The 25,082-nt window shown below is 37.0% G+C and overlaps 1 protein-coding gene, 1 long non-coding RNA gene and 1 pseudogene across 14 annotated transcripts in view; 1 reads left to right on the plus strand and 2 right to left on the minus strand.

Annotated features, from left to right (window-relative positions):
- LOC309615025 overlaps positions 1-25,082 on the plus strand; it is a 511,470-nt gene that overhangs the window by 416,408 nt on the left and 69,980 nt on the right. The window lies entirely within an intron of this gene.
- Positions 1-25,082, minus strand: part of LOC309615020 (endoplasmic reticulum transmembrane helix translocase-like) — a 76,705-nt gene that overhangs the window by 39,152 nt on the left and 12,471 nt on the right. For 3 of the 12 annotated variants that reach the window (XM_082364101.1, XM_082364102.1, XM_082364092.1), the window contains 3 exons: positions 24,996-25,044; positions 18,239-18,439; positions 12,774-13,938 (listed from right to left, as the gene is read on the minus strand). Coding sequence is in view for 1 of the 12 variants with exons in the window: in XM_082364091.1 (XP_082220217.1) it covers positions 12,739-12,764 (26 nt within the window). In the remaining 11 variants the exon portion in view is untranslated. The other 9 variants (XM_082364096.1, XM_082364093.1, XM_082364100.1 and 6 more) reach the window with 7 other exon arrangements.
- LOC309614625 (vascular cell adhesion protein 1 pseudogene) lies at positions 345-5,014 on the minus strand (annotated as a pseudogene). Its single transcript has 2 exons — positions 4,952-5,014; positions 345-3,315 (listed from the first exon to the last, which is right to left on the minus strand). The product of its transcript is annotated as a vascular cell adhesion protein 1 pseudogene (transcript).

The raw sequence follows: 25,082 nt of genomic DNA on the forward strand, positions 1-25,082 counted from the left end.
AGAACCCTGGTCTGTTCCCATGTCTGTGAGCAGCTTCATTTACTTACACCAGTGCACTACACAAAGATGATTGTCTATGTGTGCCATAGTGTGAAAAATTTGACAAGCACGCTGCCCTAGAGCAAGGAAAACATTTAGAGATAAATATATTAACTGTGTTCCTAATTTGTAGCTGACATTAAATTTTCAGAGTCAGCAATCTTCTGACAAGGGATAATTTACATACCTTATATAATTCTACTTTATGTTGCTTTGCTAATAATTTCCTCCACTGATATTTTGTTATGCTTCATGTTAATTCTTAACTGGCAATATTTATCCTGACTAGAGTTACCACGAATTCATTTTTTTTTCAATTCCAGAAATTATCACTTTACTATACAAAAAAACCTAAACATTTACAAAAGAAAATCAAAAGAAGTTGCATTTTTAGACCTCATTGGGAAAGTTACACCAGAGTCTGATGAACAAACAATATCATAAAACGTCTCCATACCATGTCAGTACCATCCAGAGAAATCCAATCAACCATTTTACCATAGGTTGAAGTGTTCAGTACCTGAAAGTCAACCCAGTGCCCTCTTGGTTTATCATTTGCCTATAACAATGTAAAACTCTAGCATCTTTAAAAAACATGGAATTGTCATCTATGAACTTTATAGGAATAAAATTTTGTTAAAGGAAATAAAATATTACAAAGATGACATGGTTCAGCTGCCAATCAATATTAACATGCATTAAGTTATAACAGTCAGTCCAAGCAACATTTTAATAATTTTAGAAATGTGACTAGAGTGTGCTGATATTCCAAGCAATCTTGCTATGGATTAGTTTTATTTTACATATATACAAGTCATGTTATTACATATACACATAAAGAAACTACTCCAGTTATCACATCTCAAAGGTAGTGCCTATTTTTTAGGTTGAAATTTTCCTTTGGCTTCTTGCTCACAACAAGGGGCATAGGCAGCCATTTCTTTCCAAGAGTTTACTACATTCAAGGAAGTCTGGACTCCTAGCTTGTTGTTTTCCTCATGGAATGATGAGCAGTATTGAGGATTTGAACTGATAAATAGTATCTCTGAACATTTCAAACATTAGCTACACTTTTGATTTCTGTGCTTCTACAAAACTGTATGACCCTTTCATGTTAGCTTTTCTAGCAAAGTAAATAATCATTCCAATGGCAGGTATTATTAAGGAGGATGCAAAATAGAGCACGAGAAGTTCAGGAGAAAAATCGTCCTTGTTACTTTCTCTTCCTTTAACATCAAGTGTTATGCTTGTTAATTGCAAGCCAACTTCATTTTTAGATTCACATTCATATACTCCCTCATCCTCTAACTGGGCCCTGTGGATGGTATATGCATCATCTGTAGACTTTAGCACTATGTAGCCTGACTCTGCTTTTTTCTTCAGGATTATCAAAGTTTGGGGAACATTTCCACATGTACAGGAGATAATGACAGTGTCTCCTTCCTTGACATTCTCAGAAGGAAAAGCTGTTAAGTTGTATATCTTTTGGAGCAACTTGGATAATTAATTTGACTTCTTTTCTGCTTATTCCAACCTGGTTAATGTCTTCACAGACATAAATACCAGAATCTTCCATTTTTGTAGACGTTAAGGTGAGAGTGATATTCTCAGAAAGAGGCTGTAAATCCCCATTACTTAGCAGCCTGCTCCACAGGATTTTCGAAGCTGGAAGGCCATCGCTAGAGCATGTCATATTCACAGATCTACCTTCCTCCAGGATGGAGGAGGGGCTGACCAAGAGGGTTGTATCCCCAGGAGCAACATTAACATATAGTACCTGTGTACTCTACCTTTGTTTGTGTTCAAAGTCCATTTCATCAATAGGTAACTTAGCCAGACAAACAAGAACTTTTCCAGTATCTTCAGTGGTGGGGATGAAGGTCATTTCCAAACTCTTGGTCTCTAGGGATTTCTTACTTACATCTTCCAAAAAGATTTTACTTTTCATAATACTCTCCCCTTTAAGTAATTCAATCTCTAGCCGGTCAAAAGGATACACATCAGGAACCTTGTAGCTTACAGTGACCGGGTTTCCACTCACTAACAGACCACTCATCTCAATTTCTGGATCTCTAGGGAAGGAGTAGAGCTCCACCTAGATTCCCTTTTCCAGTTTCTTATGCCCACATGTCACGGTGCACAGGTAAAAATGTTCGTTCTCAAATCTCACAGGGCTCAGGGTCGACGTGGACTTGGACCCCTCACTCCTCACCTTCCCATTCAGAGGGCTGTCTATCTGGGTTCTCCAAGAGAAAGATGGGGACTCGCAACCCGTGACATCACAGGTCAACACAACTGAGTCGCCAATCTGAGCAGCAATCTGGGATCCAGGAGAGATCTCTACAGTAAACATTTTCTCTTGAACAATTAATTTCACCTCTTTTCTGTCTTTCCCAACCAGGTTAACTCCTTTACACACATAAATTCCAGAATCTTCCATCCTCATAGCAATTAAAGTGAGAGTTGCCCATTGAATTCTCAGAAAGGAGCTGTAGATTCCCATTGTCTAATTTCTTGCTCCAGAAAAATCTGTGGAGCTGGTAGACCTTCACTGGTACATGTCATCGTCACTGAGTCACCTTCTTGCAGGCTTGTGGAGGGATTCACAGATATAACTGTGTCCTTGCATGAGACGTAGACTTGCAGTTTTTTTGTAGTCTCCCTTACTTGGGGTTGAGAATTAATTTCATTAATGTGTACTGTAGCTTGACAAACAAGATCTTTCCCAATATCCTCATCAATAGGAGGGAAGGTTACTTCCAATCTCTTCGTTTCCTGGGACTTCATTTCTGAAGGCTCCAGAAAGTTCTCTGTCTTCACGGAACGGTTGCCTTTTAGTAATTCTATCTCCAGCTTTTCAAATGGGTAAACAGCAGGGACCAAACACGTGACTGTGACTGGCTTCCCAACTTCCAGGGAGCCACTCAAATGAATCTCTGGGTCCTTAGGGAAAGTGTAGATCTCCACTAGGATTCCTTCTTCCAGTTTCTGAGACTCACAAATCACTGTGCACAGGTAATAGTGTTCATTCCCCAGACTAACAGGATCCATGGTCAGCGTGGATTCGGTCCCCTCATTTCTCACCTTCCCGTTCAGCGGACTGTCTATCTGAGTTCTCCAGGAGAACGATGGGGACTCGCAGCCTGTTGTGCTGCAAGTCAGTGAGATGGAGTCACCAATCTGAGCAATAATTTTGGATTCAGGGAAGATGTTGATTTTAAAAGCTTGAGCTGTTAGTGTTGGAGGGTCTCTTGCAGAGGTGGGGGTGGCTGTGGCCTACCACGGGGACAAGGACACTGGCAGCAGAAGCTCTGGGAACTACTCCTTGATGTGAGTCCACCCAGAGTCTGCCATTAGCCCCACCAAAGAGCCGGGGAGGCTCCAGTGTTGGGTTGCATCAGGCCAAACAACCACCATGAATTCTTGAAATCATTAAAATGGAATTTTAATTATTCTTGATAAATTATTTTTTACTGTTCATATGGACTGCCTACTTCTCAATCAGAATTGGCAAATATTTTGGCTTGAATGCTGGAGTACCACAAAGCACATGAGGGTGAATAAAGTATTGATAAATAAGGGAATGCTTTCTTCCTTTCTTTTTTTTTAAAGATGAGGGGGCAGGCTCCCCAAATCCAAGGAGAAGAGTTGCTCAGGGACTTCGAGGTCCAGCCTTTCTTTCTTGCCCCTGAGGATTTCTACTGTGGTCCCCCCACGCTCGCGCAGTTCCAGGCTCGGCTCCATGCCACTTCCCACACCTCAGCCACCATTCACCTCGGCCCACCACTAACGTGGGCCCAGCTGCCGGGAATGCTTTCTAAAGAAGTGATGCTTGAAAGTTAAAAAAATATATGGAGAGACTGTTTCTGTTTTGTAAATAAATTCACTTGTATCATTTCTTTTTAGATTCTGCATATAAGTGGTATCATACGATATTTCTCTTTCTCTGTCTGATTTACTTCACTCTGTATGACAGACTCTAGGTCCATCCACCTCACTACAGATAACTCAGTTCCATTTCTTTTTATGGCTGAGTAATATTCCATTGTATTATGTACCACATCTCCTTTATCCATTCCTCTGTCGATGGACATTTAGGTTGCTTCCATGTCTTGGCTATTATAAACAGTGCTGCAATGAACACTGGGGTGCATGTATCCTTTCAGACCATGTTTTTCCCTGGATATATGTCCAGACTTAGAGAATGACTTATGGTTACCAGGGGGAAGGTTGGGGGGAAGGGATAGTTAGGGAATGTGGGATTGACATGTACACATTGCTATATTTAAAATGGATAACCAACAAGGGTCTACTGTATAACACAGGGAACTCTGCTCAATATTATGTAACAACCTAGATGGGAAAAGAATTTGAAAAAGAACTGATATATGTATATGTATAACTGAATCACTTTGCTGTACACCTGAAACTATCACAACATTGTTAACGAACTACACTCCAATATAAAATAAAAAGTTAAAAAATAATGGAGAGAAAAGGAGTGCTGTCTTAATGAGGAAAGCTTGAGCTGTTTAAAAGCCCTTGCACAGCATTGAAGTGAATTTTGAGACTTCACATCACTTCAATGACAGGATAAAATTAAGACAGAATAGTTTAGAATCTCTGGGCACCTTAGAAACAGCACAGGGAAACCCAACTGGCAATCCCAACTGTCTTAAGTCAAAGTGTAGTGATGCATAAACACTTGCACTCAAGTGTTTTCACTGTGTTTAAAATGATTTGTTCACAACGCATTAACCATGGAAGCTCATCTGGAAGTGTGGTTTGTGGTTTTCCAGATTTTACCTCCATAAAAGTTTTCAGGTAAAGATAAATGTTGCAGGTGAGTCAAAAAGGAAAAAAAAATAATTTCCTCTTGGTTGCAATAGCCAGAGAATGATTGCCCAATTACACATGTTCGTTCTGGTTTAGAACTTTCGTGGGGGCCATCCTTGGAATTTGGACAGTTTGTCATCTGGTCTAAGTATGTGATTACACGTGAGACACCAGTGAGGGGGAAGGAAAGGTGACTCCAAAGTTGTAAGCCTCACTGATTCAGTAATAATGGGCCATTATCAAGGAAAGTATTACAAAGAAGAGGAGCTGGTTGGGTGTGTTTGGGGTGGAGAGGATGATGAATTCTTTGGGGAACATGTAGATCTGAAGGAATGAGGAGGAAATCCAAGTGGAGGTTTCATGAAAGCAATTGAAAATGCTTGCCTGGATTTGTGTGGAGAGATTAAGACTGACGATTTGTGTTGGGAGTCATCTATTCATAGCCTTAGGAGTGAAAGAGATCTTCTCTCCAAGGAAGAAAGGAAAAAGATAAACTAAAGGGCACATTGCATGGATAACCACCTTCACAGGGGGAGAAAGGCGGAAACAAAGGAGACAGGCCACACTGGCCTCCATGGTGTCCTTGAACCCACCAAACATAGCCCCCTGAGAACTTGCACCTTCCATCCTCAGCCTGGAATGCTCTTCCCACAGAGGCAGAGGTGCTTCCTTTGTGCGCCTATAATACTCTAAATGTTTCTGATGCTACATTCACCACAGATTATGACTTCTGTTTGAGTTGTCTCACCTGCTACATAATAAATATTCAGTGAATGAATGAATGAATGGGAGAAGTGGAATGAGAAGAGATTGTGTTCAGGGCCACATTTCAGAAATCAAGATCTTGGAGTTCTCATAAGTTGATCAGACATTATGTTATTTCAAGGAAAATATAATCCAGTGCTCATTGTGTGCCAGGCATTCCTGGAACAAAAGCCAGATGTTTTGGGACTTCCCTGGTGGTGCAGTGGTTAAGAATCCACCTGCCAATGCAGGGGACACAGGTTTGATCCCTGGTCCAGGAAGATCCCACAAGCCGTGGAGCAACTAACTCCGTATGCCACAACTACTGAGCCCGTGTGCTACAACTACTGAAGCCCACGTGCTTACAGCCCATGCTCCACAAGAAAAGCCACTTCAATAAGAAGCCCACACACCGCAACGAAGAGTAGCCCCCGCTTGCTGCAACTAGAGAAAGCCCGCAAGCAGCAATGAAGACCCAATGCAGCCATAAATAAATAAAAGCCAGATATATTAAAGTAGCGTCAAGACAACTCTCCATTTCTTGGCTCTGGTTTTCTAAGTACTGGCCTCATCTTCAGGCAGGTTTTTCTTAAGTGACAGCAAAGTCAACACTCACTCCTTCAAAACGATTCTGTCTCTGCTGGAGTCATTTGCTTACCTTTGTGAAACTAGGGGAGGTTGGGCCCCTGGCCCCTGATGGATTACCCAGGCCAGAGGGGGGACAGTTTTGAGAGCAGAGTACGATATGAGGGCAAAATCATAAAGTAACAAGTCCATTCCTGAAATCATAAAAGAGGCCATCTAGTGGCACTGTGATCTGAAACAACAGTAGGGAACAGAAGGGGAAAGAATAAATTCACTCTCCCCCTCCTCCATCTTACTGTCGAAATTACACTGTACTGTCAGAGACAAGGATGGATGCTGTTCCCTGAGATTGCCTCTGTTGTGTGTTTAAAGTTCTGTAGATGAAGGAGAGTTGAAAAAGCATCACCTGAGAATAAAGTCACTTGTTAGTGTTAGAACACTGAGCTTTGATGTTTTTATTTATTTAATCTTGCCTTTGGTATGATATGAAAATATAAATCTAATATAAAAGTTTTATATAAACTTTAAAAAGTTCTCTAAAGTCCCATATATATAATGTTGTAGGTATAGCATGGGCTTTGTAAATAGACCCAGGTTCAAAGCCTGCTATACCATTTACTATTTGTGTGAAGCCTAGACATATGAATTAAGCTTTTGTGTCTCATTTTCTTTGGTACTTACCTTAAGGGTTAACTAAGAGAGTGCATGACAAGCATTTAGCACATTGTCCAGTGCAATAGTCAATACTGGTAGGTATTATTGACATTATTGTTGTGGCTTAAGAATTTTTTATTATGGTAAATAAAATATGCATAAAACATACCATTTTAACCATATGCAGCTAAGTGGCATAAAGTACATTCACATCATTGTACAACCATTACCAATATCCATCTCCAGAATTTTTTCTTCTTCCCAAACTGGAACTCTGTATCCATTAAACAATAATTCCCCATCTCTCCTCTCCCCCCAGACTCTGATAACTACCAAACTTTCTGTCTCTCTGAGTTTGTCTATTCTAGGTTCCTCATGTAAGTGGAATCAGACATTTCTCCTATTGTGTCTGGCTTAATTAAGATTCTTTTTTTTAACAACAAAAGCTAAATCCATACTTTTTAGTCACTGATTCCTAGAGTTCCTGTACCACATAGGTCCCAACAGATGAGCCTAAATTCCACCATCTTGGTGATAGTATCTACTAATTATAGGCACAGTCTTAGTAGGTGAGAAATAGTCTCTACAGTGCAGGCTTTAGATACCCAATCTATTTCCACAGCATCACAGAAGCAGTTTTTTTAGTGTCTATAGAATCTGAAAATATTTCTGAAAGGTAGCTCAAATGCTTGGGTGCTTTAACTGTGGATGAGGATAAAAGTTTTCAAAGCTTTTTAGTAATCAGCCTCAGGACCCCTGTCCCAAAGTGACTGTAAATTGTGCAATCAGTAAGCAAAATAGATGACAACGAGGCATAAAACTTTATTATTAAACAATGATATAGGCCTAAATAAGATTGTTCAGAAAAACTCTATTTAAAAATTTTCTCTCACAACTTGTTTCTTCTTATCATATTATGAGCTTAATGAGTTATTTCCCTGCCTGGCAAATCTGTATTCCTTCAGTTTTGCATTTCCTGGACAAAAAGCAAGAACTGTTCAGCCTGTAACCATCAAGTACCAAGCAAGTTGCTTCTGTAGCAACAACTCACCCACATGAAGTCTCTTAGGGTTTTTATCTCTTTACTTCAATGACTTTTCAATGCAAATTTGGCTATTATCAGTCAAGTGGAAGATCCTAAAACTGCTGCTTAAAAATCTGGGAGCAGACTCTTTCTCCATAGCTCAGCTCCTTTGAGCCTGGTCTCTCTAATGTCCCTGACCCATATCACGACAATCATCACTACAAACAACATATGCCACCACTGACTGTAATTTCTATTTTCTTTGTATAATCTTGAGCAAACAATTTATAATCTCTGAAACTTAGGGTTTCATCTATAAAATAGGCAGACAAGGACAGTTTGTGAAAATGCCTAGCATGGCACGTGGCATGTGATAAGGCACACAGGCAAATATTAGATTTAGGAAAGAAGCATGTGTGTATGTTGTACCTTTCCAGCCCTCTTTCTCCTTGAGACTATTTCTCATTTCTCTCCTAACAACCATCTCACAGCTTCTTGTTCTAGTATTTAGGAACTGAAATTATCACCTCATTTGCCCTTCCACTAGCAAGACCTGTCCTAGCACAAGCTAAGACTGCCCTAATCATTGCCCTTCCCACTTAATTATGTTTATTTCTTCCACATCCTGGGTCCGTAGGACTCTGCCTGCTGCTTTGCAGAAAGCAAGTTTGATAGCCTGCTATTTCTAGTTTTTAATCTAAATGAAATGGCATTGATTCAGACAGACATTTGAAAGTACACTGTGATAATAAGAAAAACAAAATTCTGTAAGAACAAAGGCTTAAAAAGTGTTTATATTTTATGTTAACCCTGGGCTTTTTGTCAGAAAAGGTGATGCTATGTTCATTGTATACTTCTATTTCTTTGAACAATTATGCTGGTATTTATTGAGTGTTTACTACAGCCCAGGCACTGTGTTAAACACCTCACATATATTATTTCATTATTTCATTTAATCCATCCAGCAATCCTAGTAGGTAGATGTCACTCATACCCATGTTATAGATAAAGAAACAAAGGCTTAGAAAGGTTAAGTATCTTGCCTAATTTCACACAGAGCTGGATCAAAACCAGGCTGACCCAAGAATCCATGGTCTGGCCACCACACCAGGGTTTTCAGTGGTGTGTTCAAATGCAGGTCCTCAGTCCAGAAAAGACAGTACTGAGTTATTTTAAACTAGGAAGCCTCTGGAGGGTTTTAAATGATGATCCTTTTTTTAAAATGATGGTCCTTTTTTAAATGATGCTACTTTAAATGATGGTCCTTTTAAATTATGGTGCATATTTTTTTCCCTCTTACCTTCTTTATTTTTCTCTTATTGAGGTCCTTAGGTTTAATTTTTTAATACTAAAATCTATCTGTTCTCTGTTCCTTGCAGTAAGAAACATAAGGCTTCGAGAGCGTCATACAACTTTACAAGTTTGAAATTCCTGTGGCAACATAACACACTGAATGCATTCAAGAGTAAATGGTGACCTCAGTGATTCTTGTGGTTGGAATTTTTCTTTTGTAATCAAAATAGTAAGAACACTTGATTAATTTTCTGTGAAAGTGTGCCTGAAATTAAGAATGTTCACACAATATTTTATTTCTTCAAGTAAGAAATACACAGTCCCATGTGCAGAATTTGTTGTGTATATGAAAAAAAAATCAGAACTCAGAAGATTTTATGTGGGTTATAACAGTTGTCTCCAGAGTGGGTCTTCCAAGTCCCTTGGGAAGGTTCTATTTCTTCTATTAGAATTTTGATTTCTAATTTCTTTCTGCTCATTATTTTTTAATTTCTATTGTTATATATACTTTATAATGTATGTATTTTATACAAAATATATAATTATATACAATTTATTTGAAATTATGTACTATTATTATGTACATAACATATGCAATATATATCCACATGTATTTTTATTCTATATATTCATGTATTTTTGTTCATATATATAAAGTATATGTTGAAAACATTTTATTGATGAAATGAGTCATCAAAATTTTGTTAAGCTTCCAGCAATTCTAAAATATAATAAGCATTTATTTTTTTGTAATCTAAACAATCAGAATTTTTTTAAAAGATACAGTATTTTCATGAGAAGGAGCTAAATGATAAATAAATACCCCATGATAAAGTTAAAAGGCCATTTGTAGGATATGCCATGTTCATCTAAAGTATAATGATGATTAAAAGCTATAACAATGTTCTTGGGGCTTTGCAAAATTCTTAATTATCCTCTAGCTTAAATTGTCTTGTGTCTAGTCTAAAAGTAAAATTATATAGAGCCAGTCATTGGTAAGTGATTTTTTTCAAGTTAATTTATGATACTTTCAGTGGCTCCATTGTCCCTGATGTGACATACAAGATTTTTTAGTATCCTGATGGTATCCAATCCTATCTCATTGCTCTACACTACTCTCCTCAAGTCTATGCTAAATTCACTTCTCTTTAACAATTATCTTGCCTTTGGGCACTTGCAGAATCCATTCCCTCTCTAAGAGAGAAACACCCTTCCCTTCTCTTTGCCTGGCTACCCTCTTCCCATCCTTTCAGCCTCAGTTAAACTATGTTTCTTTTAAATTCATACTAGTTGCCCCCTCTATGTATTCCAAGGCATCCTATACTCTCCTCTCCTTTAACATTTATCACATTGCATGTTTAGATGTCTGTCTTCCAACCTAAATTTGTAATACTCACCTCACATTTCTGGCAGATTGGACTATTTGGATCCAAGTCTAGGTGGAGAAATAATGGCACATGACTGAAGCTTTCCAACTTGAGTGATACAGAAGTTTCTCCGGCCCTTAATTGGCACTGCATACCCTCTCTGGTCAGTTGGTTTATACCTTGTGGACTGTTTATTATATGCTTTGATATCTTCACTTAAATCATTCCCTCACTCTTTTTTCTTCTCTCCTTGTCCTCTCTTCTTTTATTAGACTGACAGGTTAACCCTGCTAATATTTCTGTTTTTTCTCCATATACCTACTGTCTATAGGAAATTAACCTTGCTCATCTAGGCAGTGTCAAAACTTAGGCACTGATCCAGAATGGCCAGTCGAGAAATGCTGCTGAGCAGAGGCAAGAGAATGCACTAGCAGCATGGGGAAGGACCAAGCTGACTTTAGATGAGACCAGATTTAGTAGATATTTGACCCTTGATCAACAATCAGTCTTTTAATGCAAATTTTCCCTACTTTGGGGAAAAAGAGGTAGGTTTTTCTTTCTCAGCTCCTAATCTTTTTTTTTTTTTTAAATCACAAAATGCATTTTCTCTATCTTTACATTCACTTGACTCTAGGGCAAGGATAGTTTCTAATTATGCTATCAGCAAAATTATATTTGATTATGAAGGCAAAAACATTGCTAAATTATTTGAAATTCTATTTCATTTACATTCTAATTCAAATTTGACCTTCCTTGATTTTGTTTGATTGCAATAGATTGTGTATTATAGTCATTCATCAGCCATTTTTCTGGATCATGAACTCAGATTTATATTATTTGTATTAGTTAATTGGAAAAGTGCTTTAAGTTTTCATTGTATTATTTCTTTGTGGATCTGAATTGTAGATTTGCTCTTCCCACCTTTCATAGTGCTATCATAAGCAAAATATAAAGTCTTAAAACAGGCACCATTCTCAAGATTTATTTTTACAATAATTTTGCCTGTAGTGATACTGTTGGCTTTAAAGTCTTCTCAAGACTGTGCCTTACACGCCTTCTCATGAAGGGATGATGTAGTCAATTTGATTGGAGTAATTTTTTGGAAATTACTGGCAGGATGGGGAGGTGATGCACTGTTTTCTATCAAAACTGCCTTTCCCAGGGAAGCCTTTGCTGCCTGCCTCGCCCATGGGTAACTTACAGACTCGAATACAGATCACTCAGGGAAATAAATTGCAGTATCAATGGAGGGAAAAAAAAAAGTGCCTTATATAGAAAATTAATTTGTCAGTTTCTTAGTGTCCAAAGTTTTCTTTTAGATTTTGATAAACAGGCAAAGTTATTTTAACTAGCTGGAAGTGAAAGTGTGAAACTCTTGTTTAAGGATATTATTTGCCTTTTAATGGTTGAATACATGATGAAATAAACATCCTAAGGTTCACATTATTAAAGTTATCACAGTAATTGTCAATAATTAATTCTAATTAAAAGTAGAAATGATTCATCGGGAGACCATGTATATGTAGAATCACGTTCTGTTAATAATCATAGATTAAGAATAGGCTGAGTTGGACTTAAACATAATGACATCTGGCTTGAGGAAGGAGTCCACATAAGTGACTTTTTAAAAGTTGAACTAGCTACTTAAAAATTTTAAAATATATACATCCTTAAAAATCTTTTTTTCGTGTTGCAAGATGTAGAGAATACAGAAAATCAGATAAACAAAAAGAACATAATTACCCAAAGTCCAACTACCCAGAGACAACTATTGGTAATGTTGTGTGTATAAAACAAGTTTTAAAAAGTGTACAAATAGTGTATATAGCATACCTATTTGTGCAAAATGACAGAAAAAGGCAACTTCTCAGTTCCTGGTTGTTTTGGTTTTGGTTTTTGATAGTACACTTCCTAGTTTTTAATACAGAAATCTTTTTTTTTAAGTAATTAATTAATTAACTAATTAATTTATTTTTGGCTGTGTTGGGTCTTCGTTTCTGTGCGAGGGCTTTCTCTAGTTGTGGCGAGCGGGGGCCACTCTTCATTGCGGTGCGCGGGCCTCTCACTATCGCGGCCTCTCTTGTTGCGGAGCGCAGGCTCAGTAGCTGTGGCTCACGGGCCTAGTTGCTCCGCGGCATGTGGGATCTTCCCAGACCAGGGTTCAAACCCGTGTCCCCTGCATTGGCAGGCAGATTCTCAACCACTGTGCCACCAGGGAAGCCCTAATACAGAAATCGTATAGAAAAAATAATATATACATATCTCAACACTTTTTAATAGAGAAAAATAACATATTTACATCACCTAAACTCAGTACAATTTTAACAAAACAATGCTTGGGAAAGCCTCAAGTTATATTGCAGACACAATTGGTAGGTTAAGAATCAAATGTACACGTTTTGGGACGCTCACAAGTGTCAACAAAAGTCATCTGCTTCTCTGAAGTCAGTGTCTGAAGATGCCCTAGTCAGGCATACAGAGTAAAGGTTTGTTAGTAAGTCTATTATTGGTGATTAGTAGGTGATGTTTTAAGCAATTTTTATCCTAATATGATAGTATGTTACATATATAAACATTTTACTGTGGTTTATACATGATTTAGGAAATTGGGGGTCTGGGGGTTGACATGACACAAGATGCATTAGAATGATAAAAATAGGCACCTGCTTAACATTCTCTTGCAGATTTTCAGGACTGTATTATTAATGTTAATAACACATTACCATTAATGTGCAGGCATTAACATTAACTATACAGGTGTGTGAAATACCTGTATATGTAATTGTGCATACATAAACAATTTCTGGAAGCATGTACCAGAAACTGGTATCACTGACCATCTCTGGGAAGGGGACTATGTCACTGGGACAGGAATGCCAATTTTGAACCATATGCATATGTTAGCTATCAAAAATGAAATTATATAAGTACAATCAAATATAATGTGAAAAATATGCTCATGCCTTTGAATATGACTAGTTTTATCTATTTTCAGTAAAAGCAAACATGATTTAAGACTATGATTCATAGTCTCTATCCGTATTAAATGTGCAATGATTTACTAGGGGCTACTGAGATATGAGAAGATGTTCATATCTATAGTAGATTTAGACTGGTGGTCTTGAAATTCTAGTCAGGTATCCAGTGGCCCCTTTAAGGAGCTATTAGGCAAGAGCTGGTATATCTCATTAAGGAGCACTCTGGGGAAAGAAAGAGAGAGAGAAAGTGAGGGAAGGAGAGAAAGAAAAAAAGAGGAAGAAGAGAAGAAAAAAATTGCCCTGAGCACTTCTCACTTTTCTGCTTCTTTTTGCTGGCTGTTATCTGATTCGGAATCCATTGCTCTCAACTACAGTTGGCCCTCCAAATCCCAGGTTCTGCCTCCCTGGATTCAACCAACTGCAGATTGAAAACATTCAGGAAAAAGAAACATTCAAGAAAGTTCCAAAAAAGCAAAACTTGAATTTACTGTGTGCCAGCAACTATTTACACAGCATTTATGTTGTATTTAGATTATTTACACAGCATTTACATATTAGTATTAGGTACTATAAGTAATCTAGAGATAATTTAAAGTACATGGGAAGCTGTGCATAAGTTATATGCAAATGCTACATACACTGTTATACAAAAGGGACTTGAGCATCCTTGGATTTTGGTATTGGGGGTCTTGGAACCCATCCCCCATGGATACAAAGGGACAACTGTACAACTTTTGTTATCTCCACTGATCAGCTCCAAGTGGGTTTTTTTTTCCCTTCCAGTTTTATTGAGATATAATTAACATACAGCACTGTTTAAAGTGTACAGCATAATAATTTGACTTATATACATCATGATTACCACAATAAGTTTAGTGAACACCTATCATCTCATATAGACACAAAATAAAAAGAAAAAAACTTTTTTCCTAGAGATGAGAACTCTTAGGATTTATTCTCAACAACTTTCATGTATTACATACAGCAGTGTTAATTAATCATGTTGAACATTATATCCCCAGTACTCATCTATCTTATAACTGGAAGTTTGTACCTTTTGACCACCTCCATTCAGTTCTCCCTTCCCCCACCTCTGGTAACCACAAATAAGATCTCTTATTCCATGAGTTTATTTTTTATTATTATTATTATTATTATTATTATTATTATTATTATTATTATTATTAGCTGTACCGCACGGCTTGTGGGATCTTAGATCCCCGACCAGGGATTGAACCCTGGTCCTTGACAGTGAAAGCACCGAGTCCTAACCACTGGATCACCAGGGAATTCCCAAGTTTATTTTTTGGTGTAGAATTGACCTACAACACTATGTTAGTTCCTGGTGCACAACACGGCAATTCAATATTTCCAGACATTACAAAATGATCACCATGGTAAGTCTAGTCACCATCTGTTATCATACAAAGATATTACATTATTATTGACTATATTCTCCATGTTGTACATTTCACCCCGTGACTCATTTATTTTGTAACTGGAAGTTTATACCTCTCAATCTTCCTCAACTATTTCTTTCCTCTCCCCACTCCTCTCCTCTCTGGCAAACACCTGCTTGTTCTCTGTATCTATGAGTCTGTTTCTGTTTTGTTATGTTTGTTCATTTGGTTTTTCTAGATTCCACAGTAAGTGAAATCATATGGTATTTGTCTTTCTCTATCTGACTTATTTCACTTAGCATAATACCCCCTAGGTCCATCCATGTTGTTGCACATGACAAGATTTCATTCTGTTTTCATGACTGGGTAGTATTTCACTACCCAGTCATGAAAATACACACACACACACCCCACATCCTCTTTATCCATTCATCTATGGATGGGCACTTAGGCTGCTTCCATATTTTGGCTATTGTAAATAATGCTGCAATGAACACAGGGGTGCATATATCTTTTCGAACTAGTTTTGTTTTCTTTGGATAAATACCGAGGAGTGGAATTACTGGATCATCTGGTAGTTCTATTTTTATTTTTTATTTTTTTTTTAATTTTTGGCTGTGTTGGGTCTTAGTTGTGGCACACAGGATCTTCGTTGAGGCATGCAGGATCTTTTGTTGTGGTGCACAGGCTCTTCATTGCAGCGTGCAGGTTTTCTCTCTCCAGTTGTGGCACGTGGGCTCCAGGGTGTGTGGGCTCTGTAGTTTGCAAGCACGCAGGATCTCTAGTTGAGGTGTGCAAGCTCAGTAGCTGTGGAACATAGGCTTAGTTGTCTTGTGGCATGTGGGATTAGTTCCCTGATCAGGGATCGAACCCACGTCCCCTGCACTGTAAGGTCGATTCTTTACCCTGGACCTCCAGGGAAGTCCCTATTTTTAATTTTTTGAGGAACCTCCATACTGGTTTCCATAGTGGCTGCACCAATTTACATTCCTACCAACAGTGCACAAGGGTTCCCTTTTGTCCATCCAGGTATTTCTTAATGATCTCCCAGATGCTACCTGGGCAAACAAATGAAATCCTGCCTGTAGGAGCAAAGATTAAACTTCCTTCCTGTTCAATTTTTGGAAGTGTCCTGTTTAATCCTAGTTCTGGATTTGTCTAGCTCCAGCTCAGTACAAGGACACTGTTAGGTCATGAGGGAAACTCTCAGAGTCCCTGCCCATCTGCAGATTTTTGGAGGTATGCGTTCTAATTGCTCTGACTTGTCAGAAGTCCAAAGCTAGGCTTCTATTCTCATGTGCATTAATCTCAAGCTACAGGATCTTCCCATTTAGGAAAAGAATAATGAATGAAATGATTCCTGGCCACCTTTCATCTTGCTCATCCTTATGCCAAACCCTTCATCCTCCAAATGTTTCCAAAAAAGCCTATTTGAACTCTTTTTTGCTTTTATAGCACCCTCCTTAGCTTTGGTAATCAGGCATCCACTCTTTGCCACATACCATATGTACTGGCTTATTATGGAAGTTTAGTTCTGGCTGAAATAAACTGCATGGTTTGTGGCCATTGAGGGTGGGTTTGAACTGATAAATCTGGTAGCCTGATAAATCATGGCGTCTATCATAGTCATGACTATTAAGGTTTATCAAGGCTTCATGTCACTCCCCCTTGAGGATTCATGACAGTCAAAAGCTGATTACTTTAACATGATTTATTTCCAAACCACCAACAGCTCTTCAAATGACAGAAAGTTATCAGATGTCTTTCAACAGCCAGCCTGACACTCTGTCCTATAAGCTTTATCTGGCTTTCCTAAGAACATTGTCTCTTAAGCAATTCTTCACTCTATAATTTTTAAGCCACTCAACACAGGCTGTACCAAACCAGCTTGCTCCAAATCCTCAGTTGACTTCAGCTGAACACCCTGTTATTACTGAGAATAGGTTCCCATATTGTCATCCTGTCAAGGAAGTACCAGGTGCATGTGTTACACTTAGGCAATGACGCAGTCCTCTTATCACCCACACAAGCACCCTAATGCAGCCTAAGTTCCTATAAGATACCTCTATCAGTCTGCTTTATCTTTCTCATTACAGTTCTGTCTGCTTCCTCATTTCTGCCTCACATCAGTTTGTATATCTCATGACTTTTCAAGTGAAAAATTTAAACTTTTAACGGTATGCAAAATTCTGTGCTTGCAGACAACAATCTTTGCTCTTTAGGAACTTATATTTAGAAGGATACAGGAGACATATGCCTTAATTACTGTGACGCCAATCAGCTGATTGTGTGATGTATCAGGAGTCCAGGCAAACCACAATAGAAGTTCAGAGGAAGAGATCTCTGTCTGGGGTGGCAGAAGGCTTCGTGGTGGAGACAGCATCTGAGCTAAGATGTGAAAGCTGGCTAGGGTTTTAAACCACAACTAAAATGGAAGAGTTGACATTCCAGGAAGAAGAAACAGTCAAGTAAATGGAAGATCTGAAATTATATGTTTAGAAAACAATCAGCAGCCCATTTCTGGCTGAAAAACAGAGTACATGAAAAATAGTAAATCTAGACATTTTGGGGTCAAATTGTGGTATGCTTTGATTTTCCAAATTATAGAACTGGATTAATATGTAATAAAAATAAAATGGCAGGATTGGAGCAATGTTTTAGAGATGAATTTGATACTGAAATGCAGAGTCAGAAGGATGGAAAAATAGTTAAAAGATTACTGAAACAGTAGTAAAGCTCTCTTAGAAACAGGATTGTAAAATAACTGAGTGCTGTAAGGAATTATAAAATAAGTTTTGTGATGAATACTATGAAAAAATAGTATCAATGTATGACAACCAGTTAGCTACTGTAGACCTAATGGATGACTTAGAAAGAAAAGGAATGATAACACACTCCTTTGTTGTATGCTATGCAGCATGTAGCATTTTTCTTTGCATATAGTAGGTGTTCTACAAATATGGATTCAGATGCTCTATTTTTAATATCTGATTTCAACATTCAGGATATTTCTGGGTAAGCTAGTCTCAATTTTGTTGCAGCTAATTTAAAATGCTGGATTTATAACTACTAGAAATTGAAGTGCACTACAATACTGTTGCTATATTATCATTGAAATTCTTTGATAATTTATTACAAGTTTCACAGGGTATACCATCATAAATTTTAATCCTTACATTTTATCTGCAAGAGTAATACATACTTGTAAAAAATTCACAGAATATAAGAGCATATGAAATAAAGGAAGCAAATTCCAACACCCCTGGAAACCTGGCAGGTAACAACACGAGTCAAGTCTGACACAGAGAGGGTACATACCTTTTAAAGGGGGCAGCGTTTATCCAGCTCAAGTCAATTGTTGCCAGGCAGGAATATGGGTCCTGGGTTTCCAAATCTTATTTTAAGAGAGCTGGAGGTCCAGGTTTTCTCATGAATTCTTTTGATTTTTAAAACATTCTCTCTCTGTAAAAACTACATCTGCTAGTTGAATCAAGCTGGCAGGTCACCAGTTTGCAGTCTCTGATATGAAGTAAAAAAGTGAAAGTCTTTATGCTCTAGCCTCATTTCATAAAGATGTGCATTGCTGACAATTTGATGTACTATGATATGATGATTATGTCTATTAGTCTATAAATTGGTTTTTGAAATTAACAATAGATTGAGGACATTTTATATGCCAGCTTATGGAGATGCTCTTCTACTTCATCTCTTCCATCTTCTTCTCTGGGCTCAGTTTTTCATTTTTGGAATTACATAATTAAATTACCTATTTGTACCACTTAAGGGAAATTTATATTATTTCCCTTTTTAAAAGTTACCATTGGTAACAGATGGAACAGCCTTACAGAGGTATCATTCTTCTCTTGTGCTAACATGGATTCTGTGATCTGGTGTTGCTGGGTGAGTGAAAAGGCACGTGCATTTGAGATTTTAATAGATATTTCCAAATAGTACTCCAAAAAGATACCTGGAGTGTTAGAGTGCTATATTTCTCATCTCTTGTAAATACCAGATAGAATCTTAGACATTTTTCTCAGCCTGATTAGAAATGTTGTATTTGATTATTTTTTACTGGTGAGGTCGAGTACCTTTCTCTACACTAATTGGTCATTTGTAGTCTTCAATAAATTGCTTGCTCATAGATTGTGCTCATTTGTCTACTCATGTTGTTTGCCTTGGTTACTGATTTGTAGCTTAGTATTTTCTCCCATCCTGTTTGCTCTTGGCTATAGTTCATGTAGTTTACCTTTGGACTTTCTGCCTTTCACTGTATGGAAATGTTAATTTTTTATATAATCAGATAAGATCAGCACATCACCAAATATTTCCTATGTGGCTTCTGAGTTCTAGGTCACACTTGGAAATGTCATTTTCCCTTCAAGATTATAAATGTATTCACCCACATTTTCTTGTACAGTAATATATATATATAATATACATAATATGTTTATATACATATTAAATACTACTATATTGAATTTAGATATTTAATCCATAAGAAATTTATTTTTCTAAATGGTTGGGGTAGGGATCTACCTGGTTTCCTTCAAATGGTCCAACTGTCCAAATATCATTTGTTTGGGTAATTGGACCAGCTGTTTTTAAGTGTCACCTTTGTTATATATGATTTCCCACACATATGAGTTTGTTTTTGTTCTCTCTATTCTGTGCTACTAATATATTTATCTATTCTAGTACCAGTACCAGATTTTTATATGTCTATAGCATTATACTACCTTCTTATATCCAGTAGGAAGCTCCTTTTTAAAAAATTTCTTAACTATGCTGAAGTATTACTCTCCAGCTAAACATCATTTGACAGTGAGTTTTCTGATTTGGTAATATATCACGTATTACTATTAATCCAAGACTTCTACAATGTTACTTGAAAAAGTTTGAGTTTATTCCTAAATATTTTATAATCGGGGTTATTGGTGAATGAGTTTTTGCTTTTTTTTAATGTATAACTCATTACTTGGATACAGTTGTCATATAAGAAATCTATTGTTATTTATAGTATCTTTGGGGGGACCATCTTATCTAACTTAACTATTTCTAAGCAGATGATTTTAGTCCCCTGTCCTGTAGGATGTTGAGGAGAAAATGATCAGTGAGTTGAGCTGCCACAGAAGGACGCTGAGATTTTGGCAGCCTAGTATGTGTTTCTAAAAGTCTGGAAACTCTCAGGACTAGGTAGTGTTGATAATATACATTCTAAAGGAAATTAACTACTAGTTGAAAATAAATTAAGATGTTAGCATTGCATTCCCAAATAGACAGTGGCACTCAATTTAAAGTTCTAAAGAAAACTGTTATGAATGATTATGCTCAGAGGCATTGGTCTGAAATGTTTGCACAATGATTCAGCACTTTATTAAGGTGAAATTTTAAAAAACTGATCACCAACTTGAATCAATAAGCATATGTTTTATAAATGGACTTACACTGAAAGGTAAAAAACATCAAGTTATTTTATAAGTGAATCTGACAAGTATTTCCTATAGCAATAGCAACCATTTAAATTTTACAGAGCTTTGTAGTTTACCTGCAATCATTTAATCCTCAGAAAAATTCTATGAGATGGAAAACAAGGGTCTAGTGTTATCTTCACTTTCTCAATGAAGAAACTGAGGTTTAATGAGGTTAAATGAGTTGTCCAAATTTATATAACTCTTAAGTGGTAAAGTCAGGGTTTAGATGCAGATCCCCTGAAGCTTATATCAATATGCATTGCAATCCACACTGCTGCTTCCAAAAAGATCCAGCATATTGTAAAACGACATATGAAATATCCTGATTATCTTGTCTTTGATCCTTGATTACATGGCTGTGCAATCACACATGCAATCTGTGTGACCCCTATCTGACATTAACATTGCATGGGTACACCAGATTATCCACCATGCAAGTCTGAATACTGCCTTTCTGCCATGGCCAATGAAAGATTTCATTAAAGCCCTCCAATGTTTTTTTGATATCCATATTGACTTTATGCTAAGCAATTGTGTTCTATATAATAATCAATTACAACATAATTCCAAAAGAAGTTTTTTAGTATTTACAATCCTAAATTCAATGAGCTCTCTACTCTGCCATTGGCATGACAACTTGATGTTCACAAGGATTTGACATTTTTTAGTTTTAGAATCTAGAATATTTTAAAAAGCATTTCTGAACTTTCCATAACAATTTTTTTCTTCAAATTGTGAGGCTGTAGAACTCCTTGTATATTATTTTTCCTATGTCAAATGCCCTCTTCCCTGGTAGAGAAGGGCTGTGAGAAAAGAGGATGGAATATTAATGGATTAAATCTCAATGAATGTCCTACTGATGGCTGGGGAACATACTTTTAAAAATTTAGTTAATTATACACTGAAACTTTCAAAAAAAATTGAGATTTGTTATGATTCTTATTTCTAAAACCCTCTCTTCCTCTCTTCCATCCCTTTCCTGCCCCACCCTTGTCATGTTACTTTTTCCTCAAATTCACCAGATCACCAGGGACTAACACATTTATTCTAAGCCATCTCTATACAGCAAAGTGCTGGATAACAGGTATGAAAAAAAAGAGCCTTTCAAATATTTCTAGTTGAGGAATAATACAGATAAAAGAATATCTTAAGGATTAACTTCTGAGTTCTATTTTGTGCTGGCTCCTGTCAAGCTTCCATAATTTGAACTTTGAATAAAAAGACATATGACCTAAAAATTAGTAATCCAAATAAAGTAAAAAAAGTACCTTTCTGTGAAACTCTCAGAAAGTTGTACTTAAACAAGGAGAAGTCAGTATATCATATACTGTGTTCAACACTTTTTTCAGATTACATGCCAGGGTTTAACAGAACAAACTGTCAATCCAAATTATGGCTAGATGAAAAACCTCTTTCTAAACCAGTGACTGTAGTGAAGACAAGGAATATCACATAAAAATGTTTTCTCTTAAATAAAAAAGCCTATACATAGTGTTCTAACCAAAGCAATCCTTGTTTCATGCTTACAACTGAACTCCTTATAAAATGGAGATATGTTGTCATGGAACTATATATGTAGCACCTCAGGGAAAATACTGTCAATGTAATAAACTTATGTAGAAATACATAAAACATTCACAGGTCTTTCCATATAATATTCTAGCATATGTTTAATAATTTTCTCACTTATTTCTATGAGTTGTTTACTGTTTACTTGGCTAAAGAGTAAGATATTACCATAATGAGGCAGAATAGTATATTCCCTAAACAGAAAATTCTCTAAAGGTTTAGTTTCTTAGCATAACTTTTTGCCTGCTAATAAATGTTTAACGAGAACGCTCAGGTTGTTTGAGTGTAAGTGATATTAGTTATGTACCAAAAAAGTTTTAATTAAATATTAATTTTGATGTGAAGACATAGCCCCTATATTCTCCACCAATAAAATAGGGCAAGTAGCCTCTGCAACAGTTATAATTTTTCTTTATTTTAGAGAAGAGGAAGTTGCTCAAAATAATAATTCCTGAAATATATTGGCATTTGCTATGTGCAGGAACTATGCTAACAATCTAACAGGATAGAAAATGGGTATTTACACCCATTTTTCAGCTAAGAAACCTGAAGTTGTGAAAGTCACTTGTTATAAATGGTAGGGACAGGATTCAGTCCAGGTCTACTTAAATTTAAAACCTGAAGCTTCAACTAGACATACAGCTACAGAAGAGCACAGGGAATATCTGGCTTCCCCTGAACATATTCTTCAAAAGAATATGCTTTCTTCTTTTAAGAAGAAAATTAGAACATTATGTTGATACAATGGTTATGATTATGATAGTGGCAGTAGCGTGAAAATAACAATGTCAGAATCTGGCAACAACCCTGCTTTAAATCACTATACTATAGTACTTTCCAGGACACTGAGTACTTCATGAGGACTTTTTTTTTTTTTCCTTCTGTTTTATCTATTCACCCATTGCCTGATTATTTGTTATTTCCAGGCTACCTTGTCTTCTAGCTTTAGAAATGACCTAGAAGTCAGACATCATTTTCTTCAAAAACTTCTCAGAGAGGAAATATGTGGTCCTCCTAGAATTCCTGGAAGAACTGGATTATCTTTCTTCTCCCACAATAATAATACTGTCTTCTTATGAAGAAAATGTCAGGAGGTCATAAAATAATTACATTTCCTGATAGTGGTGGTAACTGCACCTAGATGTAGTACTACTCTTTCATGTGCCCTAGTGACATATATTTTTAGGACATCTGGTAAGATTCAGTAGGTTAGAGAAGCTTACAAACAATATTGGGGTATTGAGTTACAGCTTCAAGGAAAAGAGCATGAATGTATCCACTGAATCATCACTACTAGAAAAATACTTCAGAATCTTTCATAGTTAAACTTTGATTCATTAGGTTTTCAATAGCAAAGACTTTCTGCACACAAATAGACAATAGACAGCTTGGTCAGGAATTAAATATGATCCTGGACTTCACAAAGTTTGCTTATGACATTGGACAATGCTATAGTCTATTCAATGAAATGTCCCAGGCCTGAATCTGTGTTGGGACAGCTCGTTTGCAACTAAAATATTTATCCCACATCATCTGGGTCTATTATGGGTTGAACTATGTCCCCTACAAATTTATATGTTGAAGATCTAACCTCCAGTAACCTCAGAATGTGACCTTATTTAGAAACAGTCACTGCAGATGTAATTAATTAAGATAAAATGAGGTCATATAAGGCGGTCTTCTAATCCAACACGAACTCGTGTCCTTGTAAAAAGGGGAAATTTGGACACAGAGACACGCACACAAGGGTAATACCACGTGAACATGAAGATAGATGGAGGTGATACATCTACAAGTCAAGAAATGCCAGATTTCCTGCAAACCACCAGAAGCTAGAAGAGACACATGAAGATTATCCCTCACAGCCTTCATAAGAAACCAATCCTGCCAATAACCTTGATATCAGACTTCTGACAATAAATTTCTGTTTGAGCAGCCTAGTTTGTGGTGCTTTGTTATGACAGCCCTAGCAAACTAATACATGGTCCTTCAAGAAAGATCTTCATTGATTTAGGATGAAATATATGTCTCTATGCCTTCAGAGGGTTAATATGAAAAATGTTCTGTTTAAATAATCCTTTATATTTTATAAAGCTATTGTTAAGATAGCCACACACTATGATAAAGACTATTATAATAAATTCCCATGTGGATTTAGTTGCAAGAAAAGTTTTGCCTTAGGGGCTTCCCTGGTGGCGCAGTGGTTGAGAATCTGCCTGCCAATGCAGGGGACACGGGTTCGAGCCCTGGTCTGGGAAGATCCCACATGCCGTGGAGCGACTAGGCCCGTAAGCCATAATTGCTGAGCCTGCGCATCTGGAGCCTGTGCTCCACAACAAGAGAGGCCGCGATAGTGAGAGGCCCACGCACTGCGATGAAGAGTGGCCCCCACTTGCCACAACTAGAGAAAGCGCCCTCACACAGAAGCGAAGACCTAACACAGCCATAAATAAATAAATAAATAAAATTTAAAAAAAGTTTTGCCTTAGTATGCTTTTATGTTTTCCTTTTTAATAGTGCCTCAATGTGCTTCTCTTCCTACTCTAGCACCCAGAAAGCTTGGAACCAAGTGTATTGCCCAAAACTGAACACGTGTACCTGAAAACATCTACTCCTGAAATGAAAACATTTGCAAAACATCCTTTAGTTGTTTTCTCTTGTTGTATCCTTACTTGTCTCATCTGAATGTAATTCGTAAGTGGTTTCAAAGCCTTTCCGAAAAGAAAAATCAATTTTTAAACAAAATGATAGTATATGCCCTTTGAAGTTAGTCATAATTTGCGATAGTGTCAGAAAAATTAGAATTACTAGCTGGAGAACAGGGTTTGGGTAGTCGAGTACTGAATAGCTATTAATTTGGAAAAAAGTGTTGGAGTAGGAGGGTATGGGCATGGAATCATCCCTTTGAGATCCAGGAAAACTCTTATACAAGAAGAAGCATCAAAGACACAAAGATTTTTCCCATATGGTGTTTCATCAGTTCATCAATAACATTACTTTCTGTGATTGGTTCATGACGTCTAGAAAAGGCTCACCTTTTTTGTGTGTAAAAACTGAAACAAGCAGAGATAGTATATTGATGTCCTAGGAAGAAACAAAAAACAGTTAAGAGGAGGACTGAT

The sequence above is a fragment of the Balaenoptera borealis genome (assembly GCF_965194805.1).
Source record: "Balaenoptera borealis genome assembly, chromosome: 17".
NCBI classification, from domain to species: Eukaryota; Metazoa; Chordata; class Mammalia; order Artiodactyla; family Balaenopteridae; genus Balaenoptera; species Balaenoptera borealis.